Source organism: Schistocerca americana, chromosome 4, assembly GCF_021461395.2.
Source record: "Schistocerca americana isolate TAMUIC-IGC-003095 chromosome 4, iqSchAmer2.1, whole genome shotgun sequence".
In the NCBI taxonomy this organism is placed as follows: domain Eukaryota; kingdom Metazoa; phylum Arthropoda; class Insecta; order Orthoptera; family Acrididae; genus Schistocerca; species Schistocerca americana.
In genome coordinates, this window is record NC_060122.1 from 666,443,646 (window position 1) to 666,471,168 (window position 27,523).

Genomic DNA, 27,523 nt, shown 5'->3' on the forward strand with positions numbered 1-27,523 from the left:
TCCACCCACTGTTGAGGACATGAGAGGCAGGATGACAGTTCTCAGATGAGTGGCTTGAGCGTAATGCAGAGTGAAATGTTCTGCAGCAGTATCTGGACCAGTGAAGACAACACCATCAAGCAAATACCAGGTACACCTGCAGGGGATTGGTATCTGTACATGCATCTGATCTTTATCCAAATCTGCCAACGAGGAGTACGTGGTCCAATAATTGAAACATACCATCCCACCATTCTTGCTTCCATCATTTTATTATGTGGCAGACCTGGCCACGGAGCCATTTAAAGGCAATGAGGTGCTCCACTGATTGATGTTGCTTATGGTGTTGGAAAGGCCGCCTGTGACATCTAACGGCCTCGATGGCTTCTGACGTCCACCAAGGTACTGTCTTCTGATGAGGGAATCCCAAAGAATAGGGGATCACTAAGTCGGCTGCCGATAAAATGGCTGCTGTTCCACTCTGGACATCCAGCGGCATTACCTCCATGTAGCGTGGACATTGTCAGGCAACGCATTGCCCTCAAAGATCAAGATGAAGGCCGCAGCAGCAATGCTGTAGTCCTTTGGCCCCTATGGACACGACGGACAAAACATACACCCTGTTGCTCCAAGTTGGCACGATGCTCGTCATCAGACTGTAGGAGAAGATCACAATGGAAAACAATGCCTTGAACCCTACTTAAGACTATTATTATGAACATTAGTCACAGGAATGTCACCCAGCTTATCACAAGTGAGCAACGCCCTTGTCTGGGCAGGGAATGCTGTTTTAATCAGAACTGAGCCTATCTTCATTTTGGAGATGGCTGCAACTTCCCCATACTTGTCCTCTATAATCTCTAGAAAAATAAAGGCTTTGTGGCAAAAAGAATCCCCATCTGTCCTTGAACAAACCAGGTATTGGGGGAAGTATTTCTCGGCTTGTCGCTTAGCCCTACATTCCTCCCACAGTGTAGCCCAGGAAGGGAACATTCTGGGGTCATCTCTCTCTTTGTTTAATGCATTATTCCCTTCTGAAAAGAATTTTGGGGCCATATGAAAACTAGTGGGAGAAAGCTTCATCTGCTTCATTCCAAGCCATCCACTATTGTGCCACTCACTCCTAATGGGGGCTCTCCCCATGGGTGCCACCCAGCCTCAGCAACTGCTACGAGGCCAGTAAACTGTTGTTCGGAGTCCCCATGATTCAGTCACAATGGGCACATACTCTTTGGCATCCAGGGGGAGTTTGCAATTCAGAGGAGGGCATTAAACAGCCATGGGAGATGGGCAAATGGAAGCATTAGGTGGTTGTTCAGGGAACTAAGGATAACACGGTGAACATTTGGGGAATAAAAAGACTGGAAGAAATAATGGTGAGGGATGTAGGATAGTACTGCACAGTGAGAAAAATCTATCACACATTATATCATTGTGCAAGGGAGAAAGAAAAAAGAACAGATGTAAGGTTATGATGGGAGCAATGTGTGTGGTGAGGTGGGTTGATCTGAAGAAGAAATGTAGTAATTTGTTGCTTGGATAATGTTTAACTGCAATCTGGCCTTCAGGTGGTTTGTAGGGCAGAATTCACTACAGTCAAAGCAACCGCAGCTGGTGCTGTGAAAGTCACACATGACCACACTGGACATTGATCTCCACTAATCTGATAGCTCCATCCATATCTCTGGCCATAGCAAGCCCACTAACCACAATTACTTGCATTTTGACAGCTGTCAACCTTTCCACACCAAAAAAATAGCTCCCCATCAGCTTGGTCAACCTTGGACTGCATACTTGCAGTGATGAATTGACTTTCCCAGTAGGCTGAACATCTCACAAAGGGCTTCATGGAAAAGATACTTTCCCCAAAATGTAGCCTGAAAACAAACTTCCCACACCATATCTTCAATATCCTAAATCCTTGCACCACCCACAAGAACCAACTACAAAAGAGAGGCCCCTCATGATATAGTATCTCAGACCTAAGCAACTGAACCACGTCCTCTGCCAGGGCTACGACTATCTATGATAATGCCCAGAAATGAGGGAGATCCTACCCATTGTTCTTCCCACCCCTCCTAAAATGGTATTTTGCTACCCACCCAACCGACACACCATCTTGGTCGATCCCTATGCCACTCAGGAGTCATACCCTGTGGAAGACCCAGATGCAAGGGCACCCCATTTACCCACCCAGCACATCCTATCATCATCCTGTTACGGGCTTATCCTATCCCATCACATGCAGGGCCACCTGTGAAAGCAGACATGTCATGTACCAGCCGTGCTGCAATTTCTGCACAGTATTTTATGTAAGCATGTTCACAGACCAGCTGCCATCCAGAATGAATGGCCACTATCAAATTTTGGCCAAAAACTGACTACCCAGTGGCAGAGCACAAGATCGAGTTCAACGGCTGCTTCACAATCCATGCCATCTGGATCCTTCCCCACAGCACCAGCTTTTCTGAACTATGCAGATGGGAATTATCCTTCCAATATATCCTTCACTTCCATAATCCTCCTGACCTTAACCTCTGCTAAACTCATTGGAAACTGCTACTACCTGCTACCTACATTACATCTGAAAGCAGTCTCAGTCTTCCCATCAACTCATACAGTTACTGTTCTCTCTTGAACCTGAAGGCTGTAAATGATCATTTTTTTTTTACAATGTACCACGGTGGTGTGGAGACACTCAAAACAATGAGTTTTATATGGGACACTTGTTGTACTAAGTCAGTGAAGTACCGCAACTTGGCCTATAAAAACCACCTAAGCTACAGTATGTATCACCCTTTATGCAAGGTTTTCAATATTCTCTTGGCAGTCTACTCGTATGTTCAAATTAGTCACAGAGAAAAAAAGAAAACTCAATTTTTGTAGGAAATTTAATTTATTTTAATCTTGTACTGGAATTCATTTCACTAGAGGCTGTGGTTTTTGAATATTCAAGAAATAGTACAAAAGCGAACTTCAAACACACTCTCACCCCACATTTAGCCCCGAAACAGGTCGAATACTGAAAATAATTCATGTAGTTGCAACGTTTTGTACAGTGGTTTGAGGGAGTGCCATGAGCAACATACCAAAAATCCTGACCAGTGGGTCATTAAGCATGGGATGAGAGGGCATTTGACGGCCACATGTGTGTTTCTTTTGAATAACTGAAAAACAATGGCTTCTAGCAAAAACAGATCTTAGAGCAAAATTAAACTAAAATAAATTTCCTACAAAGGAGTTCCTATTCATTTTGCTCTAGAAATAATAGTTTGTGCATAGAGAAATGAGAATAGCAAAATTTGTTACTAAACATATGCGCCACAACTTCGTGGTTTTTGTAGGCTGATTTGAGGTACTTTACTGACTTGATATAACACAAGTGTCCTGAACAATTTGTTCATCTTGACTTCATCTACACCACTATGGTACGACGTAAACTGCTATTGTTTACACCTTGTATATACCCTTCAATCAAATTTACCTTCCTGACTGATAAACATCTTCAGCTGACAGCTTCACTCTACCAGTTACACTGCAGCATTGGCAGTACAATTACCAGTAAGCACAAACATCCTCTCTGGAGAGTAGTGGAAGTTGAAAAGACCAGTTAATATTTCTTGTCCTATTTATGTTTACCACTCAGCACAGCATACTGAAAAACTAAGTACAGGTTTTTTCTCTGAACATGCAGAATACATATACACGGTTCCTCCTTCTGATGGAATTCATTATAAAAAGATCAACATAATAATAATCCTTTGACTGCCACTTATTTTCTGTACACTGACGCACATTTCAAAGGGCTTGATGACAATGAAAGCCATTTCTGTCACATGAGGTCAGTTCACCTTACAATGAAGACATTTACTACTGGGTGATCTAGCAGAGTCTTAGATAATTTTGTAATCATATAACTTACCTTGATAGAAATGGTAGAATCCCCACCACATAGCACTATTTGGCACATAAGTAAATAGTGATGCAACATAGCCTCTATAGAATCCCTTGAAACCATCCTGTATGTACACTTGTCGTACTATATCAATGGTTACTTCAAGACGAGATCGGCCAGGTTTTAAAGAAATGCCCAATGGATTCAGAAGCATCTAGAGAAACAAATTTCATAATACATTAGTTTCAAAGTAGCTATACAAATAAATAAGAGTGACACAAGTAGGAAATATTTGCTATCTGCTGTAGTTCCTGGTAACCTACCAGCTACTGATCTAACTGAATGGTGTTATCTGAATGTGAAAACCAAATAGATTTTAGAGTCACAGGAGAAAACAACTTTAAAAAATATGATATGCACAGCCAGCTGAACTAAAGAAAACAAACATGATGGAACCTACAGTAAAAAACATAACAATAAGAATATAAATAACTCCTTACTAAATCAAATGGTTGGTTGGCTGACGTGGGGTAAGGGCTCAAACAGCGAGGTCATCGGTCCCAATATATATTAGGGAAGGATGGGGAAGGAAGTCAGTTGTGCCCTTTCAAAGGAACCGGCCCGACATTTGCCTAAAGTGATTTAGGAAAATCATAGGAAACCTAAATCGGGGTGGCTGGACACAGGTTTGAACCGTTGTCATCCTGAATGCGAGTCCAGTGTGCTAACCACTGCACCACCTAGCTTGGTACTAAATATTTGCATTTCAAAGAATGAAGAGCAAATGGACAACGCTGTAGGAAAAGATACATAGCAGATGATGACACATTACATTGCAGACAGGTACAATTATTAGACACTTACACAAACCTTTGTCACAGGTTTCTTCAGAAAAAGAGAGAGAAAAACCACTCATTCACAGAAGCAAGCACACCTCACATACACAACCACCAACTCCAGCAACTTGGGCCAGAATCATTCGGGCCAAAGCTGCTGGAGTTGGTGGTAATGTGTGTGTGAGGTGTGAGTGCTTGTGTGAATGAATAGTATGTGTTTCTCTTTTTCTGATGAAGGCTGTGGCTGAAAGCTTTATGTAAGCATCTTAATTGTGCCTGTCTGCAACATAATGTCTTATCTTTACAATAAGTAGCAGTCTATCTTTTCCTACATTGTTGAAAATAAATCTGGACTGTTACATGATGGACACACTAAAAATTGCACACAAAATGAATAGTGCATCATCTAGTGACTGTGATAGTGGCAAGCAATAGCTCCTCACAACACATAAATTCATGTGGTAACAGACAAAAACATGTTGTCTGGTAGATTTTGGGGGGTGGGTCCAAACAGCGAGGTCATCCGTCCCACAATCCAAGGTGCCAGAAACTAAGTGAGGAATGACACCCAAGAGCACAGTCCAGTTGATGGGAGACGAAAATGGGCAATCAAAGAGGCAGAAAGAACGTCAGGCCAGCAGGAAGAGCAAAAAACAGGAAAAGGGGGTGGGGAGGGGGGACAGGGGGGGGGGGGGGGGGAAGGCAGGGTGCATCCTGCAGGTGCTATGAGCAACAGCACCTCCATGGACCCATACAGATTCCCACACCATTCCATGATTGTGTCAGGATGGAGATAACACCAGGGAAGAAGACAAGAAAAGGGGGGAACAAAAGTGCACAGAAGATCAGACAAAATGTAGTGAAAGGGGGTGGGGGAACCTGGCCAACATGGAGGCAATACCGAAAGGCCTTCAAAACCAATGCTAACCAAGGAAGTCCAATTCTGAAGGAAATTCAGATACTTAAATCTGGGAGATCAAACCACTTCTGCAAAGAAAACCCAGCACACATGTAACCATGAGAGAGCCATCCACTAACACACATGACAAGGAGACGGGGAGGGTAAATTTAGTGTGAAGGCCAAAATGTAGGAAAAAATCTAACAGAATATGGATCACTGTGAGGTGGCCCCACAACTACAAAGAGACGTGGCTCATTATGGAGTAAAAAGTCAAGGGTCAACCTGGTATGGCTGATACAAAGATGGCAGAGGATGGCAGATTCCCGCCGCAAGACACAGAAGGAAGAATGTGGTTGGAGCCCCTTAATTGCGTGAAGTTTATTAGGCACGGGGGCCCAAGATTCAAGGACCCAACAGAGCTGACGAGCCACTATCCTTTCAAACAACTTGCTGGGAATGTTGGTCAGACTGATAAATCAATAACTATCGAGGGAAAACAGATCCTTTCCAGGCTTAAGGACAGGAACCACAATACTGCCCCTCAATTGAGAGGGGAAACGCCATGGAGCCAAATACCGTTAAACACCCAGAGGAGATATGTCATGTAGGATCAACGTTTTGAAGCACTTTGTTGTGGATGGAATTAGGGGCCAAGGGCTGAATTGTGGGAAAAGGAGATGGCCAGAAGCAGTTCCCACTCAGTAAAAGGTTAATTGTAGGGTTCCAACTGATGAGGGGTAAAACATAAGAGAGCAGTTTTGGCCCCTGTTCCTGGAGGAGGAAGGTGGCTGGATAGGAGGCTGATGCCAGTATGTCAAGTATGAATGTTTGGGGCAGAAAAGAATGTGTCACAGACTCTTAGTCCACGGTGTAAGCACTTTTTGCATTGCATCTCATCAGTTGGAAGCTTAGTCTGTGAGGCATGTTTCTAGAATTCCATTGAAATACTACTGCTGCTGCTGCTGCTGCTGCTGCAACAGCAGCAGACTGTGTTCAAAATTTTGTTCTAGGAAACAGTTTTAACTTTTGATGCTCATCCATTGCACCAAATAATCTGTTACGAGTAATATGTTTTATAGTTATGTAGAAAACGTCTTTTTACACACTGGACTCATTTTAGGATCATTACAAATAAAAATCTTCACATACATATTTTAGAGCATAGACCAGCAAGAAAAAAGAAGATGCACCAATTTTTGCAGTGAATTCTATGATGAAAACGTCAGATCCATTCATCTTTCTGAATAAATAAAACGTGTGGCTATCCTTTTTTGCAACAATGTTTTATTGGCAGCTTATATGAAGTAATATGCATTCAAACTGCTCCATCAATCTAAAGAATGTCCTACAATTATTGATCAATATTTTTAGACAAATTACAATTGCCAAAGTAACCTAAAGTAAATTTTGATCTAAACAAATATTTTTGAATATTCTAACAATTTTGTTACTCTAGTGTTTCTTTTGCAAAACTGATGTTTGGTACCAAATGAATTTTTTTTTTTGTTAACTTGCTCAGTGTCTGTTAGGAAGCAGTCTTCTACAACAGCTAACCCACTGGAGGTATAACCTTCATTTTCAAGATTTCAACAGAAATAATTATCAGCATCACATGTATCCCAGTTGTGTCTACCAGCAGACAATATGCTTTTTCATTCCTCTTTTGGTATTTCTAAGTGATAATACATTCAATTACGAACAACCAAAAATAAGTCACACAAGGGTGGAAACAAAGTTCACTACACATTATTTAAAAAATGATTCAGAGACTGACATTAAAGTAATAAGTGTGAATAAGTAACTTTGAAACACTGACTTACTAATATCAGTTTCACAACATACTTCAACACAGTTCAGAAAGCAGAAACAAATTTTTTATCCTTGGAATGAACATTAACAATGCTACAACAAAATGGAATTCTATCATTGAAATTATTACGAGATGTTTTACTTATAAGCTAAAGATGCAAAATATACAAAATGTAATTAAGAGTCTGCCAGAAAAATGTATACACTCTTTGTCAGTCTCTGTCAAGATATCAATATTGTTGTTCGATTTGAGCTACGAGTGTGTTGTAGTATGGTCTTTGACTAAACAGATGTTAGTACTTTCATCTCGGTATTGAGAAAACAAGATGGCTGCAGCATGCTTGACATTCAAATAACTAAAATGTACTGTGAAGTGGTTTTACAAGTTTGATAATCCCGTTGAAGTGCAACATCAGTGGAGGCGGGAATTTGAAACAGAACCACCAACCCACATAACAATTAAACACATCATTGACAAGTTTGAATTGTATAGAACAATTTGTGATAGTCAAAAATGAAGATCAGGAAGACAGTGTACAGCTGTAAGTCCTGCTTCGTCATCTCTCATGTTGGAAATGTTTGTTAATTCTCCACAGAAGTCTGCTATGCAATGTGCATGTGAAGTAGGGTTTAGCAGTACAAGTGAACGAAGAATTCTGAAAGCTGGAAAGTGGAAAGTTTACATTCCACAATTGCTGCACATGATTAATGATGACGATCCTGATCACTGAATGCAATTTTGCAAATGATATCAATTTGTGACAAAGGTAGTGTGGTGCGACGAGGGACAATTTAAAATTAATGGAACCGTGAATCGGCATAGCAGTGTCTACTGGGCACCTGAAAATCCGCATGTTTATGTGGATAAAGTGCTCAATCTACCAGGGGTTCATGTGTGTTGTGGACTATCATCCAGGGGCTTAGTAGAACCATTTTTCTTTGATGCTACTGTCACTGGAGAATTGTGCCTGGAAATGTTACTCTCATCAATTTTGCCAGGTATACATGCACTTTATGGAGATGATGAAGAGGTCTTCTACCAACAGCACAAGGCGCCACCACACTACCACCTAGCCGTACGAGCTTTCCTGGATGATAATTTTCGGGGGCACTGGATTGGACGAAGAGGGCCCACTGAGTTCTCTCCACGGTCGCCAGATCTAACAGCTATGGACTTTTACTTGTGGGGAACTGAGAAAGATAATGTCAATCGACATAAGCCACACACACTGGAGGAACTTCGCCAGGAGATTACAGTGACATGTGCAGCAATCTCCACCGTAACATTGACTGATGTAGATGCTGTGACCGCTCATTGTTCTGTTATGTGTATAGCCGCCAATGGTGAACACTTTGAACATTTAAAGTAACCATATGCTAAACTGAAGGTTTTACAACATGTGTGATCAATTATTAAATGTAAAATAAACACATAAGTGATACTTTTCATTCCTTAAAGTGTGTACACATTTCTTTTTCTGGCAGACTCTGTATAGCCAAAAAGTAAAACACTTAGAGGGGTACTGTGAAGTTAACAATGTTGATTATCTTTTCTCCCTACTGCTGCCCTAGAAACAGATGCAAATGCTACTCCAAAATTCTGAGAGAAGAAAGACTGTAGTTACCTCTTTCTTTGTGTTTCCACTCACAATACCCAGTACCATCAAGTGTTGACTAAGAACATCAAATGGAACTATGATTGTCTGCCCAACTAGTGATGCACAACCTCCCGCAACCAGGGCTTTAACACGAGAGTCCACTTCACAGCGGCTCAGAAAATGTCGCATTCCTTCATATGTTGATATGTAAAAAACACCAGACACAATCTGAAAGGAACTAACCCAGAAGCCCCTATACAGGCCTGCTATTCCTTCATGGCGATATATTTTAGTCCAAGCATCAAACAAACCTGAAAATAAGAGTACACACTATATATTTATTTATGTAAATATTATCCATTATTCTGAGACCCCATAATGTGTCATCAGTTCTACAAAGGATTTACACTTAAGCTCCTTGCAATATTTCATTACATTCCTGCAGAGAGGTGACACATACAATTTTTCAGTTGATGAAAGTATAAACACTGTATTTTTACACTATTGCAAGTACTGATTTTAGTCATAAAGTTCTTATGTGTAATACATGCATAAGGAAGCTTAGGGCTGCATGTAATGGATATCTTGTATTCTGTTGTCAAATGGAATCCATCAATTTATTATGAGAGTCTGACATATGGCCTATACAAACTGTTACATTAATTTGTGTAATTCAAAAATTTTTATGAGGCAAAGGCACATTCTGCATTCCTAGGGGTAATAAGAAATTTCAAATGTAGTTACAGTTATTTTGGAAAAGGAAGTTAATTTAAATCAAAAATAATGATATGCAAAGTTTTAGTGTATTTATTGTCACTCATCCCTGAGAGACTGTGGCACCAATTGACTCATAATTCTGGGACAGCTAATCTCTTCTAGATTACCGGGACAGCAGCAAATACTTGAGTGTGCTAGTAAGACTCAGTTTCTTCAGAGCTGTGAAAGTTCAAATGGTTCAAATGGCTCTGAGCACTATGGGACTCAACTGCTGAGGTCATTAGTCCCCTAGAACTTAGAACTAGTTAAACCTAACTAACCTAAGGACATCACAAACATCCATGCCCGAGGCAGGATTCGAACCTGCGACCGTAGCGGTCTTGCGGTTCCAGACTGCAGCGCCTTTAGCCGCACGGCCACTTCGGCCGGCAGCTGTGAAAGTGTTGTGAGCCAACTGTTCTGCTGGTTTACAACCTTAAATCCTGAATAGTGGAGCCTGCACTCCCCCACTGAGTGGAGGTCTTGAGATAGAGGATAGAAAAAGTTTTAATTAGCCTCTCAAAAAAAAAAAAAAAAAAAAAAAAAAAACCGTTGAATAATTTTTTGTTAAATTCTGGGACATAACTGATGATTAAAACTTAACTTCAGGAGTAAAATGTTTAAAATTACCAACAAAAATATAAAAATAAAGGTGACAAGCTACCCTAGCTTTCCAAACATTAGTTCCTTCCTTGAGGAGAAAAGGGGAGTAGGTCTGGGAGGGTTAAAAAGGAAAGACAGGTCATTCAGATCCCGGGATATGAGAGAATCATTTGCACTGACGACAAAGTTAGGTATAGGTGGGTCCCTTTCATACTGGTGTCAGAGGGACGGGACCTGTTGCACCTTTTTAACCTCATCCAACATATCTTCCTCTCTTCTTCCCCCCCCCCCCCCCCAAAGGAAGGAGCTAATAGTTTTCCATAAGCTAGAATTAGTTTGTCACTTTTATATTTCTGTTGGGAATACTATGCATTTGACTGAGTGAAGCACTGGCCAACTATCCTGGCTCATAATTTAGTTTTGACTAAATTTTCCTCTGATGGACATAATTTGTTTGTCGTTATATGTCTACAGTCCCAATACACATTGAAATCCCAATGCCGCTGTAGAGCAGCATCTTGCTAGAGGACCCAAAACAAAATTGTAAAGCCCATCTCCACTCTACCACTGGGCTGTGCTATTCTGTTTCACCTTCTTTAGTGACATGCTACATCACTGGCGCACAGGAATTTCAGTTTATACCAGGACTACATAAATATACCTAAAAACAAACAAAAAATTAAGTACGCAATTTTTTCACTTTATAATTAAAACTTTTGACTACCCTTCATAGGAAAACATTAATTAAATTCCATATCTAGCTTAACTGACAACTATTGTGTAAGAAACTTATTTCACAGCTGTGACACCCGCAATAGATATTGAGATATCACAGCAGCTTAAATTGTTTCGATGTTGATCTGTAACAATCTCTCTCAGTTAAGAATCATTCACCAATCTGAAAAGTCTTCATCACATTTGAGGAATTTAATCCGACATCAGCTATAAAGCAAATGTTGCAACAAATCTGGGATTCACAAAGCAACTATTGTAAGCTGGATTATCTGACATCTGTACTAATCATGTGTTTCATGTTCAGCAGTCAACGCTGCTATTTTCTCCTTCCACCTCAAGTGCTTCCACCGAAAGTACTATGATCAATATTACAGGAGACGGCTAAGAATAGAAATGTGTGGTTTGAAAATAAGCGTGAAGATTACCACATACTATCCTATAACCTGGGAGACATTTGACAAGATTCTCATGGGGGGGAGGGGTGACGGGGGAGAGGGGGGGGGGGGGGGAGAGGGGAGGGGGAGAGCGAGAGAGAGGGGGGGGAGTGTATCAGATAATGTTCAGCCTTCTGAACTCTGACACATTCCAGACCATCCTGAACATGTCATTCATGAATCCATTTGGAATAATAAGTTCAAATGATACTTGCTTCAATTTCCAGTGCCAATATGTAGTTACTCCATATATTGTTGCAAATTGTAATTGCACTACAAGCAAAAATACTGCTTTACAGAGTAAATTGTGACAGTTCAGCCACTAATTTATTATTTCTCCCTTAAGCTAAGAGTTAAACAGTTCCCAAAAGAAAACAACATACCAACCTGTCAGTATGCTGCAGTCACGAGAATATGAAGTTTCCTGTAGCGATAGACAGCTGCCTGTTGGATTAGTATTAGGATGATTTGTAAATTCACCCCGAGTTTCCCTACCATACTTTAAAACATGTGTGTTATCACTATTTTAATTCACATTTATCAAATTTCATATGACAACTTGTAAAGATGCAGAAAGTCCAAAATGTTTCATAAGCTTATTATACAGCAGCACCAGAAAACTATCCTTGGACATGAAACCATTACTCAGTGCAGGTTGCCTATCTAATGGCTCCCAGGGGCAACAAAAATTTGATTCTCAGTATGTCATATAACCTTTTCAGACTCATTTTGAAAAATTATCATCTTGGCTTGTTTTCCTTCTCTGGCTCATACCAACCTGCATCAGTCATGTGGGTCTCATCCTGCTGGCACTACTGCATCTCAGGTTCCAATGATGCAGTATGCCCTACAAACAAAATGGGATGGCAAGTATTGTCCCTACAGCAAGGCAAGATATTTCTTTAATTTCCATTATATTATTTAAATGAATGACTATATGAATGTCTTCTTATCAAAAGAGGTGTAATAATCGTAACTGTACACTGTTTTTATATTTCTTTCCAAATTGTGATTTTTATTGCAGAACAAATAACAACTGTCACCATTGTGCAGATTCGTATTTCGTTTAAATTTCACTTGCACATTAAAAAGTATTTATTGCATATGGGATTTAACGCTTTTGCTTCTCAGATGGCAGCTGGTTGGTTGGTTGGTTGGATTAAAAGAGGGGGTAGGGACCAGATGATAGGGTCATCAGTCCCTTGTTCCAAATAAAACAATTCCACAAGGGTGAGAATAAAAACAAACAAGACTGACAGCACAAAACGGAATGGAAGGAAAACTCACAAGAACAATGAAGGGCAAAAAACATGTAAATGGACAAAAGGGGGACAAGAAAACCAAAGAAACGCAAGAAATGGGATGAAAAGAGTAAAACAAAGCAGATGACCACAGCTGGCTGACCATGAGAATAAAAAGGAGAAGCCAGCCACTCTGCAACACATTAAAACCTCCATCCTAAAAGCACTAGGGTGGAGGACACAGAGGGACAAAGGACATGTGCTAAAACTTAGATCAAATGATAAAACCTACCCTCACGAATAAAATGTAAAACTAAATCAGCCAATGAGACAGTGTCAGATAAAATTAGTGGCAATGAGTCCAGTAACCCAAGATTCCATCGCTGGGCAGTCAAGGTGCGACAGTGCACCAGAATATGGGTCATTGTCAACTGGGCACCGCATCGACACTGAGGTGGGTCTTCACGGCGCAGGAGGTAGCCGTGGGTCGCCCAAGAGTGGCCAATGTAGAGCTGGCAGAGGACAACTGATTCCCTGCAAGAGGTTCGCATGAAAGACTTCCACACATTCGTAGTCTCCTCAATGACATGCAGTTTGTTGTGCGTATTGAGACTATGCCATTCCATCTCCCAAAGCCGAAAAACCTGGTGACGTAAAAATGAACGCAGGTCAGTTACTGGAATGCCGAGCTCCATAAGCAGTTTCCATGTAGTCTGTTTAGCCAGCCTGTCAGCAAGTTCGTTGCCTGGGATTCCGACGTGTCCTGGGGTCCACACAAACACCACTGAACGACCGGACCATTCCAGGGCATAGATGGACTCCTGGATGGTCGCTAGCAAAGGATGACAAGGGTAGCACTGGTCGATGGCTTGTAGGCTGCTCAAGGAGTCAGTACACAGCACAAACGATTCCTTGGGGCATGAACAGATATACTGAAATGTACGAGATATGGCCACCAGCTATGTAGTGAATACACTGCAGCCATCGGGCAAGGAATGCTGTTCAATATGGCCTCTGTGGGCAAAGGCAAAGCCAACATTACCATCAGCCATCCAGTCGTCAGTGTAAACTACTTCAGAGGCCCGGAACACTTCAAGAATCGAAAGGAAGTGACAGCAGAGAGCCGCAGGGTTAACGGAGTCCTTAGGGCCACGGTCCAGGTGAAGCATCGGACTACAGCTTCACCACGGAGGTGTATGTGAATGGACCTCGAGGAGAGGTAGTGAAGGGAGGACTCCAGACAGAAAATATCGCACGCAAACTGCAATCATTAGCCCTGACCTGGGCCGCCTAGGCGGGAGGTGAACCGCTGTGTTTGGGAAAGAAGACAGTCATTAGGACATTCAGGAGAGCTATGAATGTCTGCAACGTAACTGGTGAGCAGTTGTGCAAGTCTGATCTTCAATAGAGGGACTCCAGCCTCCACCAGCATGCTTGTCACCGGACTCGTCCTAAAAGCTCCTGACGGTAGTTGAACTCCACAATGGTACAATGTGTCGAGCAAACGCAATGTTGAGGGCGCCACCCAACCATAAACCACTCTCCCATAGTCAAGGCGGGATTGAACAAGGGCTCTGTAGAGCTGCAGCAGTGTAGAGAGATCTGCACCCAAGTTGTGTTGCTCAGGCAGTGGAGGGAATTGAGGTGCTGCCAGCATTTCCGGTTAAGCTGACGAAGGTGAGGTAGCCAAGTCAATCGGGCATTGAAAACCAGTCCTAAGAATCACTATGCCTCCACTACAGTGAGTAGATCGTCAGTAAGAAAGCTCTGGTTCTGGATGAACGGTACGATGCCAACAGAAGTGCAGGACACACGACGTCGCGGCTGAAAACTGGAAGCCGTGGGCTAGAGCCCAAGACTCCACCTTGTGAATGGCTCCCTGTAGGTGCTGTTCAGCAACACCAGTACTGGAGGAGCAGTAAGAAATGCAGAAGTCATCTGCATACAGAGAAGGCGAGACAGATGGCCCTATAGCTGCTGACAGACTGTTAATGGCCACTACAAATAGTGATACACTCAATACGGAGCCCTGCGGGACTCCATTCTCCCGGATATGGATGGAACTATATCCGGTTGGAACTATGGGAGGCACCAACGTGGACATGGAAAGTACGAAGCGACAGGAAATTTTGGATAAAAATCTGAAGCAGGACTCTGAGACCCCACTTGTATAATGTGGCAAGGATATGATGCCGCCAGGTCGTGTCATACGCCTTTTGTAAATCAAAAAAGAGGGCAACCAAGTGTTGGCATCTGGAAAAGGCTGTGTGGATGGCAGACTCTAGGGACACAAGATCATCAGTGGTAGAGCGTATCTCTCCCAACACTCCTGCTTCCATCATTTGCTAAGATGGCAAACTCGGGCACGGAGCCGTTTAAAGGCTATGAGATGCTCCAGAGAAGGGTGACGCTTATGCCACTGTAGAGCTTGCCGACGGTCCTCAATTGCCTCAGCAACTTCCAGCGACCACCAAGGGACTGCCTTTCACCGCGGGCACCCTACAGAGCGAGGGATCACGTTTTCTGCTGCAGAAACAATAGTTGTAGTCACCTGCTCAACTATCACATCAATGTTACCATGGGAGGGAGATTCAACGGTGACAGCAGAGGTGAAAGTTTCCCAGTCCACCTTGTTTAAAGCCCGTTTGGGCAGGTGTCCGTGGGCCTGATGCTGGGGCAGTGACAGGAAGATGGGGAAGTGGTCACTACCAAACAAGTCATCATGTGCTCTCCAGTGGATAGATGGGAGAAGGCCAAAACTGCTAAACGAGAGATCAATGGCCAAATATGTGCAATGTGCCACACTGAAATATGTAGGGGCACCTGTATTTAAGAGGCAGAGGTCGAGTTGTGTGAATAAATTTTCGACATCTGTGCCTCGCCCACAAAGCACGGTGCCACCCCACAAGGGGTTACGAGCGTTAAAATCTCCCAGAAGTAGGAAAGGTTTAGGGAGTTGATCAATCAGTGCAGCAAATGCGTTCAGGGGTACCGCCCCATCTGGAGGAAGATATACATTGCAGACAGTTATTTCCTGTGTCGTCCTTATCCTGATAGCCACAGCTTCAAGAAAGGATTGAAGGGGCACACGTTCACTGAATACCGAGTTCAGGACATAGATGCAAACTCCACCTGACACTCGATTATAGTCACTATGGTTCCTGTAATATCCCTTATAGCTGCAGAGGGCAGGGTTCCGCAATGTCAGGAACCAGGTTTTTTTGGAGGGCAATGCGGAAAGCAGGTGTAAAGCTTGACAGTTGCTGTAGCTCAGCCAGGCAGCAGAAAAAACCGCCACAATTCCACTGGAGGATGACATGATCATGAGGCTGGGAAGGTATGGAACATTCAATGAGGCAGTTTATGCTTCAGGGTCACCTGCTGCCACCGATTTATTTCCTGAGCAGTCTGCATCCATGGTGTCTGAGGATCCGGCGAGATCTAGGTCCTCAACAGATGCCAGAATCTCCACCTCATCCTCAGAAGCTCCTTGGGTTTCTCTCGTTGGAAGGGCTTGACTAATTCAGTCTACGGGACTGAGGATTATCGTGAAGCCCTATGACAGACTACTTTTGGGCACTTCAGCCACTGGCGGGTGTCATCTTTCCTACTAGTAGAAACCTGGGAAGGGAGTGACCCAAGGGACCCCTTCCCAGTGAGAGGTGCCGAAGAAGACTTACACTTCTCCGGCTGAGAAGTGGGGTCTGGTGTCCCCGATGCTTGGGGCACGTGTCATCTTCTGGCTCAGAGAGCCGACCGGAATTCGCGGAACGGATGGGGCTACAACCGTTCTCGTAGCGGCGGTCTAAGAGATGGTCATAGCCACAGGATGTACACACTCAAATTTCATCTTAGCCTCAGTGTAGTTCAGTTGGTCCAGGGTCTTGTATTCCAAGATTTTCCTTTCGCACTAAAATCCTGCAGTCTGGCTAGCAAGGGGCATGTTGCTCTCCACAGTTGACAAAGGTGGGAGGCGGGGTACATGGAGTATTGGGATGTGATGGATGTCCATAATTTTGACATGTGAACGCTGGAAGAACAGTGGGAAGACATATGGCCAAACTTCCAGCACTTAAATCACTGCATAGGAGGAGGTTGGTTGGTTGGTTTGGGGGATTAAAGGGACCAGACTGCCATGGTCATCGGTCCCTTTTTCCAAAGACAAAGAACACCCACAGAGAATAAAAACGAGGAACAGAAGAGATCACAGACGATACAGAACAAGAGAAACTGAGACAAAGACAAGACAAAACGAACTAAAACCACACAGAGTGTGACGGTGGTTGGCCGACCATAGAAATAAAAAAGGAAAAGCCAACCACTTAGAAACACATTAAAAAAAAAAAAAAATCAGTTGAAAATCATAGGCCAAAGGCCAGAATCAACACAAAACAATAAAATAAAACTGAAACACTCAGATTAAATGATAAAATCCCCCTGCCCGAATAAAACGTAAAACTAAGTCAGCCATAGTGGAGTCGTCTGTTAAAAGGGCAGGGAGCGTATCAGGCAGCACAAATGTCTGCCTGACCACAGCTAAAAGGGGGCAGGCCAACAGAATGTGGGCCACCGTCAAAGCCGCCCCGCAGCGACATACAGGAGGGTCCTCCCGGCGCAGTAAATAACTGTGTGTTAGCCGGGAGTGGCCAATGCGGAGCCGACAAAGGACGACGGAGTCCCTGCGGTTGGCTCGCATGGATGACCGCCACACAGTCGTCGTCTCCTTAATGGCACGGAGTTTATTGGGTGTAATCCGATCGTGCCATTCAGCGTCCCAAAGCGCAAAAACTTTTCGGCGGAGGACTGCCCGCAAATCAGTCTCTGGGAGGCCAACATCCAGAGATGGTTCACACGTGGCCTCTTTCGCCAGGCGGTCAACATGTTCATTGCCCGGGATACCGACATGACCGGGGGTCCACACAAAGACCACAGAGCGGCCGCAACGCGCAAGAGTATGCAGGGACTCATGGATAGCCATCACCAGACGAGAACGAGGAAAACACTGGTCGAGAGCTCGTAAACCGCTCAGGGAATCGCTACAGATCACGAAGGACTCACCTGAGCAGGAGCGGATATACTCTAGGGCTCGAAAGATGGCGACTAGCTCAGCAGTGTAAACGCTGCAGCCAGCCGCCAAGGACCGTTGTTCGGAATGGTCCCCTAGAGTTAGCGCATACCCGACACGACCAGCAACCATCGAACCGTCGGTGTAAACAATTCCAGAGCCCTGATACGTGGCAAGGATGGAATAAAAGCGGCGGCAGAAGGCCTCTGGAGGGACCGAGGCCTTCGAGCCCTGTGCCAAGTCGAGCCGAAGGCAAGGGCGAGGAACACACCACGGGAGTGTACGCAGAGGCGCCTGGAAAGGAGGCGGAACAGGGAAAAACCCAAGCCCGCAGAGAAGCTCCTTGACGCGTACGGCGATCGGACAACCCCACTGGGGCCGACAGTCCGGCAGATGGACGACCAACTGCGGGAACAGGACACGGTAATTTGGATGCGCGGGTAAACTAAAAACATGGGCAGCATAAGCAGCCAGTAATTGTTGGCGTCGTACCCGCAGTGGAGGTACACCTGCCTCCACTAGTACGCTGTCCACAGGGCTGGTGCGGAAAGCACCAGTGGCAAGGCGTATCCCGCTGTGGAGAATTGGGTCCAGCACCCGTAACGCAGATGGGGATACTGAGCCATAAGCCAGGCTCCCATAATCCAGACGGGACTGGATTAACGCCTGGTAGAGACGCAACAGGGTAGAGCGGTCGGCGCCCCAGCGGGTGTGGCTCAAGCATCTCAGAGCGTTTAGATGCCGCCAACACGTCTGTTTCAGCTGCCGGATATGAGGCAGCCAAATCAACCGGGCATCGAAAACCACCCCCAAAAACCTGTGGGCCTCCACCACAGCAAGGAGTTCGTCGGCAAGATAAAGCCGCAGCTCAGGATGGACTGTTCGGCGCCGGCAGAAATGCATAACGCGGGTCTTGGCTGCCGAAAACTGAAACCCATGCGCTACAGCCCAAGACTGCGCCTTACGGATAGCGCCCTGTAGCTGACATTCAACAGCTGCAATGCCAGTAGAGCTGTAATAAAGGCAGAAGTCGTCAGCATACAGGGAAGCGGAGACAGAATTTCCCACGGCCGCAGCAAGCCCGTTAATGGCTATTAAAAACAGACAGACACTTAAAACAGAGCCCTGTGGCACACCGTTCTCCTGGACGTGGGAGGAACTATACGAGGCCGCGACTTGCACGCGGAAGGTACGACACGACAGAAAATTGCGGATAAAAATCGGCAGAGGACCCCGAAGACCCCATCCATGAAGCGTAGAAAGAATGTGATGACGCCATGTCGTATCGTACGCCTTCCGCATGTCGAAAAAGACAGCGACCAGGTGCTGACGGCGGGCAAAAGCAGTATGGATGGCCGACTCCAGGCTCACCAGATTGTCGGTGGCGGAGCGGCCTTTACGGAACCCACCCTGAGACGGAGCCAGAAGGCCCCGAGACTCCAGTACCCAATGCAAGCGCCGGCTCACCATCCGTTCAAGCAACTTACAAAGAACGTTGGTGAGGCTAATGGGACGGTAGCTGCCCACCTCCAGAGGGGTCTGTCCAGGTTTCAAAACGGGGATGACAATGCCTTCCCGCCATTGCGACGGAAACTCCCCCTCGACCCAAAGACGGTTGTAAAGATCGAGAAGGCGCCGCTGGCAGTCCACTGAAAGGTGTTTCAGCATCTGACAGTGGATGCCATCTGGCCCAGGAGCGGTATCAGGGCAAGCAGCTAGGGCACTGCGAAATTCCCACTCACTGAATGGAGCATTGTAAGATTCCGGGTGGTTGGTGCGAAACGAAAGGCTCCGACGTTCCAGCCGCTCTTTAATGGAGCGGAACGCCTGGGGGTAATTCGCAGAAGCGGAACTCATAGCAAAATGCTCTGCTAAGCGATTTGCAATGACGTCGGAGTCAGTACAAACGGCTCCATTCAGTGAGAGCGCAGGGACGCTGGCAGGGGTCCGATAGCCGTAGACGCGTCGAATCTTGGCCCAGACCTGCGAGGGAGTGACATGGAGGCCAATGGTGGACACATACCGCTCCCAGCACTCCTTCTTGCCTTGGCGGATAAGGAGGCGGGCCCGCGCACGCAGCCGTTTGAAGGCGATAAGGTGGGCTAAGGAGGGATGTCGCTTGTGACGCTGGAGCGCCCGCCGGCGATCTTTAATCGCTTCAGCGATCTCAGGCGACCACCAAGGCACAGCCTTCCGCCGAGGGGACCCAGAAGAACGGGGAATGGCAGATTCGGCGGCAGTAACGATTCTGGTGGTGACCGATTGAACCACCGCATCAATGTCATCAGTAGAGAGAGGCTCAAAAGAGGCAGTGGAGGAGAACAAATCCCAGTCAGCCTTATTCATAGCCCATCTGCTAGGGCTATGAGAAGAGTGACGCTGTGGTAGTGACAAAAAGAGCGGAAAGTGGTCACTACCACACAGGTCGTCATGCACACTCCATTGGACAGACGGTAAGAGGCTATGGCTACAGATGGAAAGGTCAATGGCGGAGTAGGTGCCATGCGCCACACTGAAGTGTGTGAAGGCACCATCATTTAACAGCGAGAGATCGAGCTGCGACAATAAATGCTCAACGATGGCGCCTCGACCTGTGGCCACTGACCCACCCCACAGAGGGTTATGGGCGTTGAAGTCGCCCAATAGCAAGAAAGGTGGAGGCAATTGGGCGACCAGTGCAGCCAGGGCATGCTGCGAGACATCACCATCCGGTGGAATGTAAAGACTGCAGACGGTAACAGCCTGTGGCGTCCACACGCGTACAGCGACAGCCTCTAAAGGCGTCTGGAGAGGGACAGACTCGCTGTGCAGAGTGTGAAGGACGTATTTGCAGACGCCACCAGACACCCTTTCATAAGCAGCCCGGTTCTTAAAATAACCCCGATAGCCATGGAGGGCGGGGGTTCGTATTGCTGGAAACCAAGTTTCCTGGAGAGCAATGCAGAAGAAAGGGCGAAGGCTGATAAGTTGGCGGAGCTCAGCTAGATGGTGGAAAAAACCGCCGCAGTTCCACTGGAGGATGATATTGTCCATGGCTGAGAAAGGCGTGAAAGGACTGGGAAGGCAATTTACGCCGCTTGTTCACTCACTGCCACCGATTCAGTACCCGTACGAGAGGCATCCATGGCGTCTGAGGGACCAGCGAGATCAAGGTCCTCAGCGGACGCTAGAATCTCGACTTCATCCTCAGACGCAGAGCGCGGAAAGGTGCTGTGGGGTTGGTGCCACCGCAAGTTCTTTGGCCTTAGAGGTCTTTTTCTTGGACTTCTCTCGCTGAACCTTGGGTTTCACCGGCTGGGAAGGCTTCACCGATTCAGTCTCCGGGACAGAGGAGGATCGTGAAGCCCTACGCCCGGCCGCTGGTGAGGACTTATGCCACTGGCGGCCGTCATCCTTCCCGCTGGTGGAACCCTGGCAAGGGAGGGTCCCAAGGGAGTAGCTGAAGAAGTTAGACGCTTCTCCGGATGAGAAGCGGGGACGGACGTCCCCGACGGGTGGGAGGAGGTTGCTCCTGAGGTAGGTGGTGCAGGAGCAACCAGTTGGGTAGAGCCCCCCACGGGCAAGGGGGCAGGAGGAGTCTTACTGCTTATCGAGCTGGCTGGAAGTCTCGAAACTGATGGGGCTAGCACAGGTGTTGTAGCAGCTGCATAAGAAGATGTCATTCTCACAGGATGGAGTCTGTCATATTTCCTTTTGGCCTCAGTATAGGTCAGCCGGTCCAGGGTCTTATATTCCATGATTTTGCGCTCATTCTGAAAGACTTTGCAGTCAGGCGAGCAAGGTGAATGGTGCTCCCCGCAGTTGACGCAGATGGGAGGCGGGGCACATGGAGTATCGGGATGAGACGGGCGTCCGCAATCTCGACATGTGAGGCTGGAAGTGCAGCGGGAAGACATATGGCCAAACTTCCAGCACTTGAAACACCGCATCGGGGGAGGGATATAGGGTCTGACGTCACATCGGTAGACCATCACCTTGACCTTTTCCGGTAACGTATCACCCTCGAAGGCCAAGATGAAGGCGCCGGTAGCAACCTGATTGTCCCTCGGACCCCGATGAACGCGCCGGACGAAATGAACACCTCTACGTTCTAAGTTGGCGCGCAGCTCGTCATCAGACTGCAAAAGGAGGTCCCTATGGAAAATAACACCCTGGACCATATTTAAACTCTTATGTGGTGTAATAGTAACGTTAACATCCCCCAACTTGTCACAAGCAAGTAACCTGCGTGACTGGGCGGAGGATGCCGTTTGTATCAGTACTGACCCAGAGCGCATTTTAGACAAGCCCTCCACCTCCCCAAACTTGTCCTCTAAATGCTCGACGAAGAACTGAGGCTTTGTGGAGAGAAAAGACTCCCCATCAGCTCTCGTACAAACTAAGAATCGGGGCGAATAACTGTTACCTCCATACTGAGACTTACGCTCTTCCCACGGCGTGGCCAGGGAGGGGAACGTTTTCGGATCGTACTTCTGAGCATTAAATTGAGTCCGAGAACGCTTAGAGACTGCTGGCGGCTGGCCGTCAGCGAGAAATGATGTACCACGCTTCATTGCGGGTCATCTGCCCTGATGCCACCTACTCCGACCAAGGGCCTTCCCCACGGGCGCCACCCAGCCACAGCAAAGGCCACCTGGCAGGATGGCCGTTGCCGGGAGTCCCGATACCCCAGGAGGATAGGCATCTACTCCTTGGCATACGTGGGGAGTTAACGGCGCAGGCATCAGTAGAGCGATCCCTGTGTTGTCAGGGGGCTACAACCAAGAGGGTACATGGCGGCCCCACCACAACGGACTGACTACCGTGCTGGATCTTAGGTGCAAAAAATGTCCAAGGTCGTCGTCGCAGTTAAAAGAAACACTGCAGAGGGCAGCGTGGTAATCGCACTCAGGGACGTATTCTCGCCCAAGAGATCGAAAACAAGCGGGACGCCATTGCAACGACGAGCAATCCGGCTAAAGGTCTAATTGCACGACGGATACAGTGTACCATGTAAGGCGCCCTTCCCCAATTGGCTCGCTCTTCGGATAAATTTAGAAAGATGGAGGTCAAACCCGAGAGGGGACCATCACATAAGGCCGAAACATGTGAGACTCCTTTTAGTCGCCTCTTACGACAGGCAGGAATACCGCGGGCCTATTCTTACCCCCGAACCCGCAGGGGGGGTAGGAGGAGGGATATATGGCTTGTCATCACAGCGGTAGACCATCACCTTGACCTTCTCGGATAATGTATCACCCTCGAAGGCCAAGGTGAAGGCACCAGTTGCAACCTGATTATCCCTTGGACCCCGATGGATGTGCCGGACAAAATTAATGCCTGATCGCTCTAAGTTGGCATGCAGCTTGTCATCAGAATGCAAAAGAAGGTCCCTGTGGAATATAATACCCTGGACCATATTTAAGCTCTTATGGGGCGTGATGGTAACGGAAACATCCCTCAGTTTGTCACAAGTGAGTTATGCCCGTGACTGGGCAGAGGATGCTGTTTTTATCAAGACTGACCCTGACCACATTTTGGACAAGCCCTCCACCTCCCCAAACTTGTCCTCTAAATGGTCTACAAAAAACTGTGGCTTCATCGAGACAAAGGAGTTCCCATCAGTTCTCATAAATACGAGGTACCGGGGTGAATAAAGTTCACTGCCATCCTTAGTCTGGCGTTCCTCCCATTGTGTGGCCTGGGAGGGGAATGATTAGGGCCATACTTTCTTGCATTGTACTGAGACTTAGAACGCTTAGAGACTGTTGGCGTTTGATCACCAGCAAAAGATGATGTGGTACGCTTCATCGTGCATCATCCGCCCCGATGCCACCCCCTCTGACCAGGGGCCCTCCCCACAGGTGCCACCCAGCCGCAGCAGAAAAGGCCACCTGGCAAGATGGCCATCGCCAGGAGTCTCGATGCCCCAGGGTGACAGGCACCTACTCCTTGGCATACATAGGGAGTTAACGGCACAGGCATCAGCAGAGCAATCCCTGTGTTGTCAGGGGGCTACAACCAACAGGGTACATGACAGCCCCACCACAACAGACTGGCTACCGTGCTGGATATCACGTGCAAACAAGTCCATGGTCATAGTCGGCACAGAAATCGACACTGCATAGTGCATGGTGGAAAATGCACCCAGGAAGGTGTCCTCGCCCAAGAGATGGAGAATGAGCAGGACTGCAATGCAATGATGAGAAAGAGGGCTACAGATCTCAAGGCATAATGGACACAGTGCACCATGTAAGGCGCCCTTCCCCAATTGGCTCGCTCTTCGGAAAAATTTTGAAGAATGGAATTCAAACCCTACAGGGAGGCCATCACATACAGGCCGAAACGTGAGAGAGTCCTTTTAGTCACCTCTTATGACAGGCAGAAATACCTCGGGCCTACTCTTATCCCCAGACCCGCAGGGTGGGGTGGGGGATGGGGGGGGGGGGGGGGGGGGGGGGGGGGTGCCAGCTGGTAAACATATATTGCGCAGAAGTGAAATGGCTCTCTCTGAGCACTAGGCGACTTAACTTCTGAGGTCAACAGTCAGAAGTGAAATACATAGTGTCTAGGCCAAAACATCACATGAGTGATTTGCCTGAAGACAACACTAATGTTGATTGTCTATTACAATTGTCACTACATGATATAAAAGAAACATTTTCAGAAGAAAGTAGTCCTGAAAAATGTTATTTGAAAGGCATTAATGAATTTGAATGGTTTCTTCATATGGCAAAATCACTGTCAGTGAGCAAATCTTTGGGTGAATGTTCACAACAATCCACATTACCAAAAGAAACCCATGAAGTGAAACCTCTACCTTCAAAAATGATGATTACACAGGAGGTGGTTGTGTACAGAGAAGGATTTTGTTGAGAAGAGTACTTTTTTGCAGATGCTCCAAATACAGAGTTGAAGTACATCTTAGTTTATTCTATAATGTTTTAAAATATTTTAGCATATATCAGATATTGGAAATATGGTATTTTTCTTCCATGTTCCAGTGATATTGAAAAGCACTTTGCAGTACCAGTCTCAGTATTTCTCTGAAGATTTCTTCACTTTTGCACCAGAATTCACAAATATGCATTCAATAGCAGAATGCATTCAATAGCAGAAAGATGTAAATCATTATTTATAAATCATTTCGAGCTTGTCACAAGTCTTGCCAATCTTGAGGCTTCCTGCTTAATTTCCTGCTCTTATGGTGTAACAATTGCATTCATGTGGCTCCAACATTCAATGCACTTTAGTTCCATAATTCCACATTACAGGAATCACAAGAAACGTGGAAACAGAATTAACAACACTGGAAGAAACAAGTCGTGGACATATGCTAAAAGCGTGAGTCTCAGTAAGTAATTAACAATGGAATAATCTGAAGTATAGCATTTGAAAACCATCAAAAGTCCACACAACATGGCAAGAAGTAACCATAGGTCAGCACTCCTAGAGGACATCCCATGAGACATGTAGCAAGTCATTAGCTGACAGCAAAGTATGTCTTCATTAGTTTCCTCAGGCACCGTTCTCACATCTTGACAAGAAGTGCAACCGGCACCCGGGATTGTGCCTGACTTTGCATCTGTGTTGCTGGAGCTGTGGGAAGTGACTGTCTGCTGTCAAACAATGGCGTTAATCGATGTAGGGGAAGTGATTATCTAAAGATTCCTTCAAGATAAACACTGGTTTAGCTCGATCAATAGATACAGTGTTTCTCTTTCCACCGTCTGGTCTTGTATTGTACTATGCAGTGTGGTCCAATGTATGGCAGTGAGGGCAGGCTTGACACCGTCTTTATGTAGCATGACATGGGTGTAACACTTCAACCAACATCTGCTGCATGTCATGTTGTGAAGCTGTTTGTATTCACATGTGCGAGATCCAATCTCTCAAATGTGCTACTAACTATGGTGACTGATAAGTCCCACATTAAGGCACCCGGATTGACAAACTCGCCTGGCAGCCATAGCGTTTCTCCAGAGACAAATTCAGCAGGGGATGCACCGATTCCAGCTTGCTTATGGTGCAGAGGCTGAGCAGAACTAATGGTAGTGCCGTCATCCACTTTGATTCAAGACACACGAAAGCAGCTTTTGGGGACTGGTGTCACCACCTGACCATATCATTGCTGGCTGGATGATAACCCGTTATGTGATGTGACGCACCACAAAAATTGCTCAATTGTGTAAACAAATCAGGCTCGAACTGGCATCCTCTGTCAGTTGTTATATGCATTGCACATTCAAAGAGAGTGACCCACTGGACATAACACGACACCTAGCATCTCAGCAGAGATGTTATTTGTATGAGTAGCTTCCGGCCAGCTTGTGAATCTATCAATGGTTGGGAAATATTATTGACCTCCTGATGGTGGTCTAATGGCGGAATTTGCCTACTGACAGGTGAACATGACTTGAAACTTTGCTGCGTTGACAATTTGCGCATATGAGACCATTGCTGGCATTCCTTTGCATCTAGGCCACACACAACAATTAGGTAATAGCTTTGTCGAAGGTGTTATCCAGGATGACATAATTCGTGGAGTCTACGAAATACTTGTTTGTGCAGTTCTGCCAGAACAAATGGGCGAGCTTTTCCACGGGAGGTGTCGCAATACACCTTAATGTTTGCCTCCAGTACATCAATGAGCTTGCCACAGTGTCATTTAGGCAGTCTTTGAGTTCTTGGTCGGACTGCTGTGCTTGAGCCAATGGGCGAGATTGATTGTCTCCATGATAGCATTGACACACAACAAACACTCTGCCACTACATTGATCAATCCTGAGATAGATTTCATGTCGGTGGAAAACTGAGCAATAAGCTCCAGTTGATTAAACTGTCTCAGAGAGCATTTGTCATTGTTCTGGCAGAAGGCAAAGGTCAGGGGATTGTGGTCCATGTATATTGAGAATATTCCTGCCTCCAGCTGTTGACATAAATATTTCACAGAAGCATAGACTGCCAACAATTCCCACTCATGTGTGTTCCATTGTTGCTGAGCAGGAGACAATTGCAAAGGAAAAAAGTGAGGGGCTGCCAGGCCTCATTAACATACTGTAGGTAATGCTGTGCTGATGGTTACCTGGCTAGTACGACCCACCAGTGGGAGGGGTCCGTCTACAACAGGATTAGTAAGAAGCGTAGGTGCCCTGCCTTTTGCTTTCGGACCGGCCAAAGCTACTGAGCTACTGTGAGTGGTTCTTGAAGTTCTGCTGCATGTGGCAGAAGGCAGCAGTAAAAACTGAGCACTCCAAGAAACCTGCATAATTCTTTGGCCATTTCTGGGCAAGGAATATTTAAAATAGCTTCAACTTTCTCCAGCAGAGGGCATTATCTCGCTGACAAAATAAGGTGGCCCAAAAATGTTATTTCCAGCTGCCCAAACAAGCACTTAGAGACAATCAAAACAATGCCCTCAGTCAGCATTGTTTCAAACTGAGTTAGCTATTGTGTACCAGCTTGGAGCTGATCATCTGGGCCAGCATGAAATCGGGGGGCGGGGGGTCTGCTGACACATTAATGTAGTGCATGATACCATGATGTACCTATTGAGGAGGCCCTGGTGGTCTTATGAGAGCAGGTAACTGGTTGAGCAGCATGGCGTATCCCTTTCCTGTGCCCAGGGTCACCTTTGCATCAACTGCAACAGCGTGACAATGGAACCCAGTGGTGGACAGCCCGGTGATGGC

At 46.0% G+C, this 27,523-nt stretch overlaps 1 protein-coding gene across 1 annotated transcript in view; it reads right to left on the reverse strand.

Annotated features, from left to right (window-relative positions):
• The window catches only part of LOC124613863 (solute carrier family 25 member 44), a 136,258-nt gene that overhangs the window by 51,581 nt on the left and 57,154 nt on the right, over nt 1-27,523 (reverse strand). Inside the window, exons 3-4 of the mRNA XM_047142589.1 lie at nt 9,046-9,329; nt 3,902-4,088 (exon numbers count right to left, since the gene is read on the reverse strand). Coding sequence (XP_046998545.1) covers nt 3,902-4,088; nt 9,046-9,329 — 471 coding nt within the window. The remainder of the gene's footprint in view (nt 1-3,901; nt 4,089-9,045; nt 9,330-27,523) is intronic.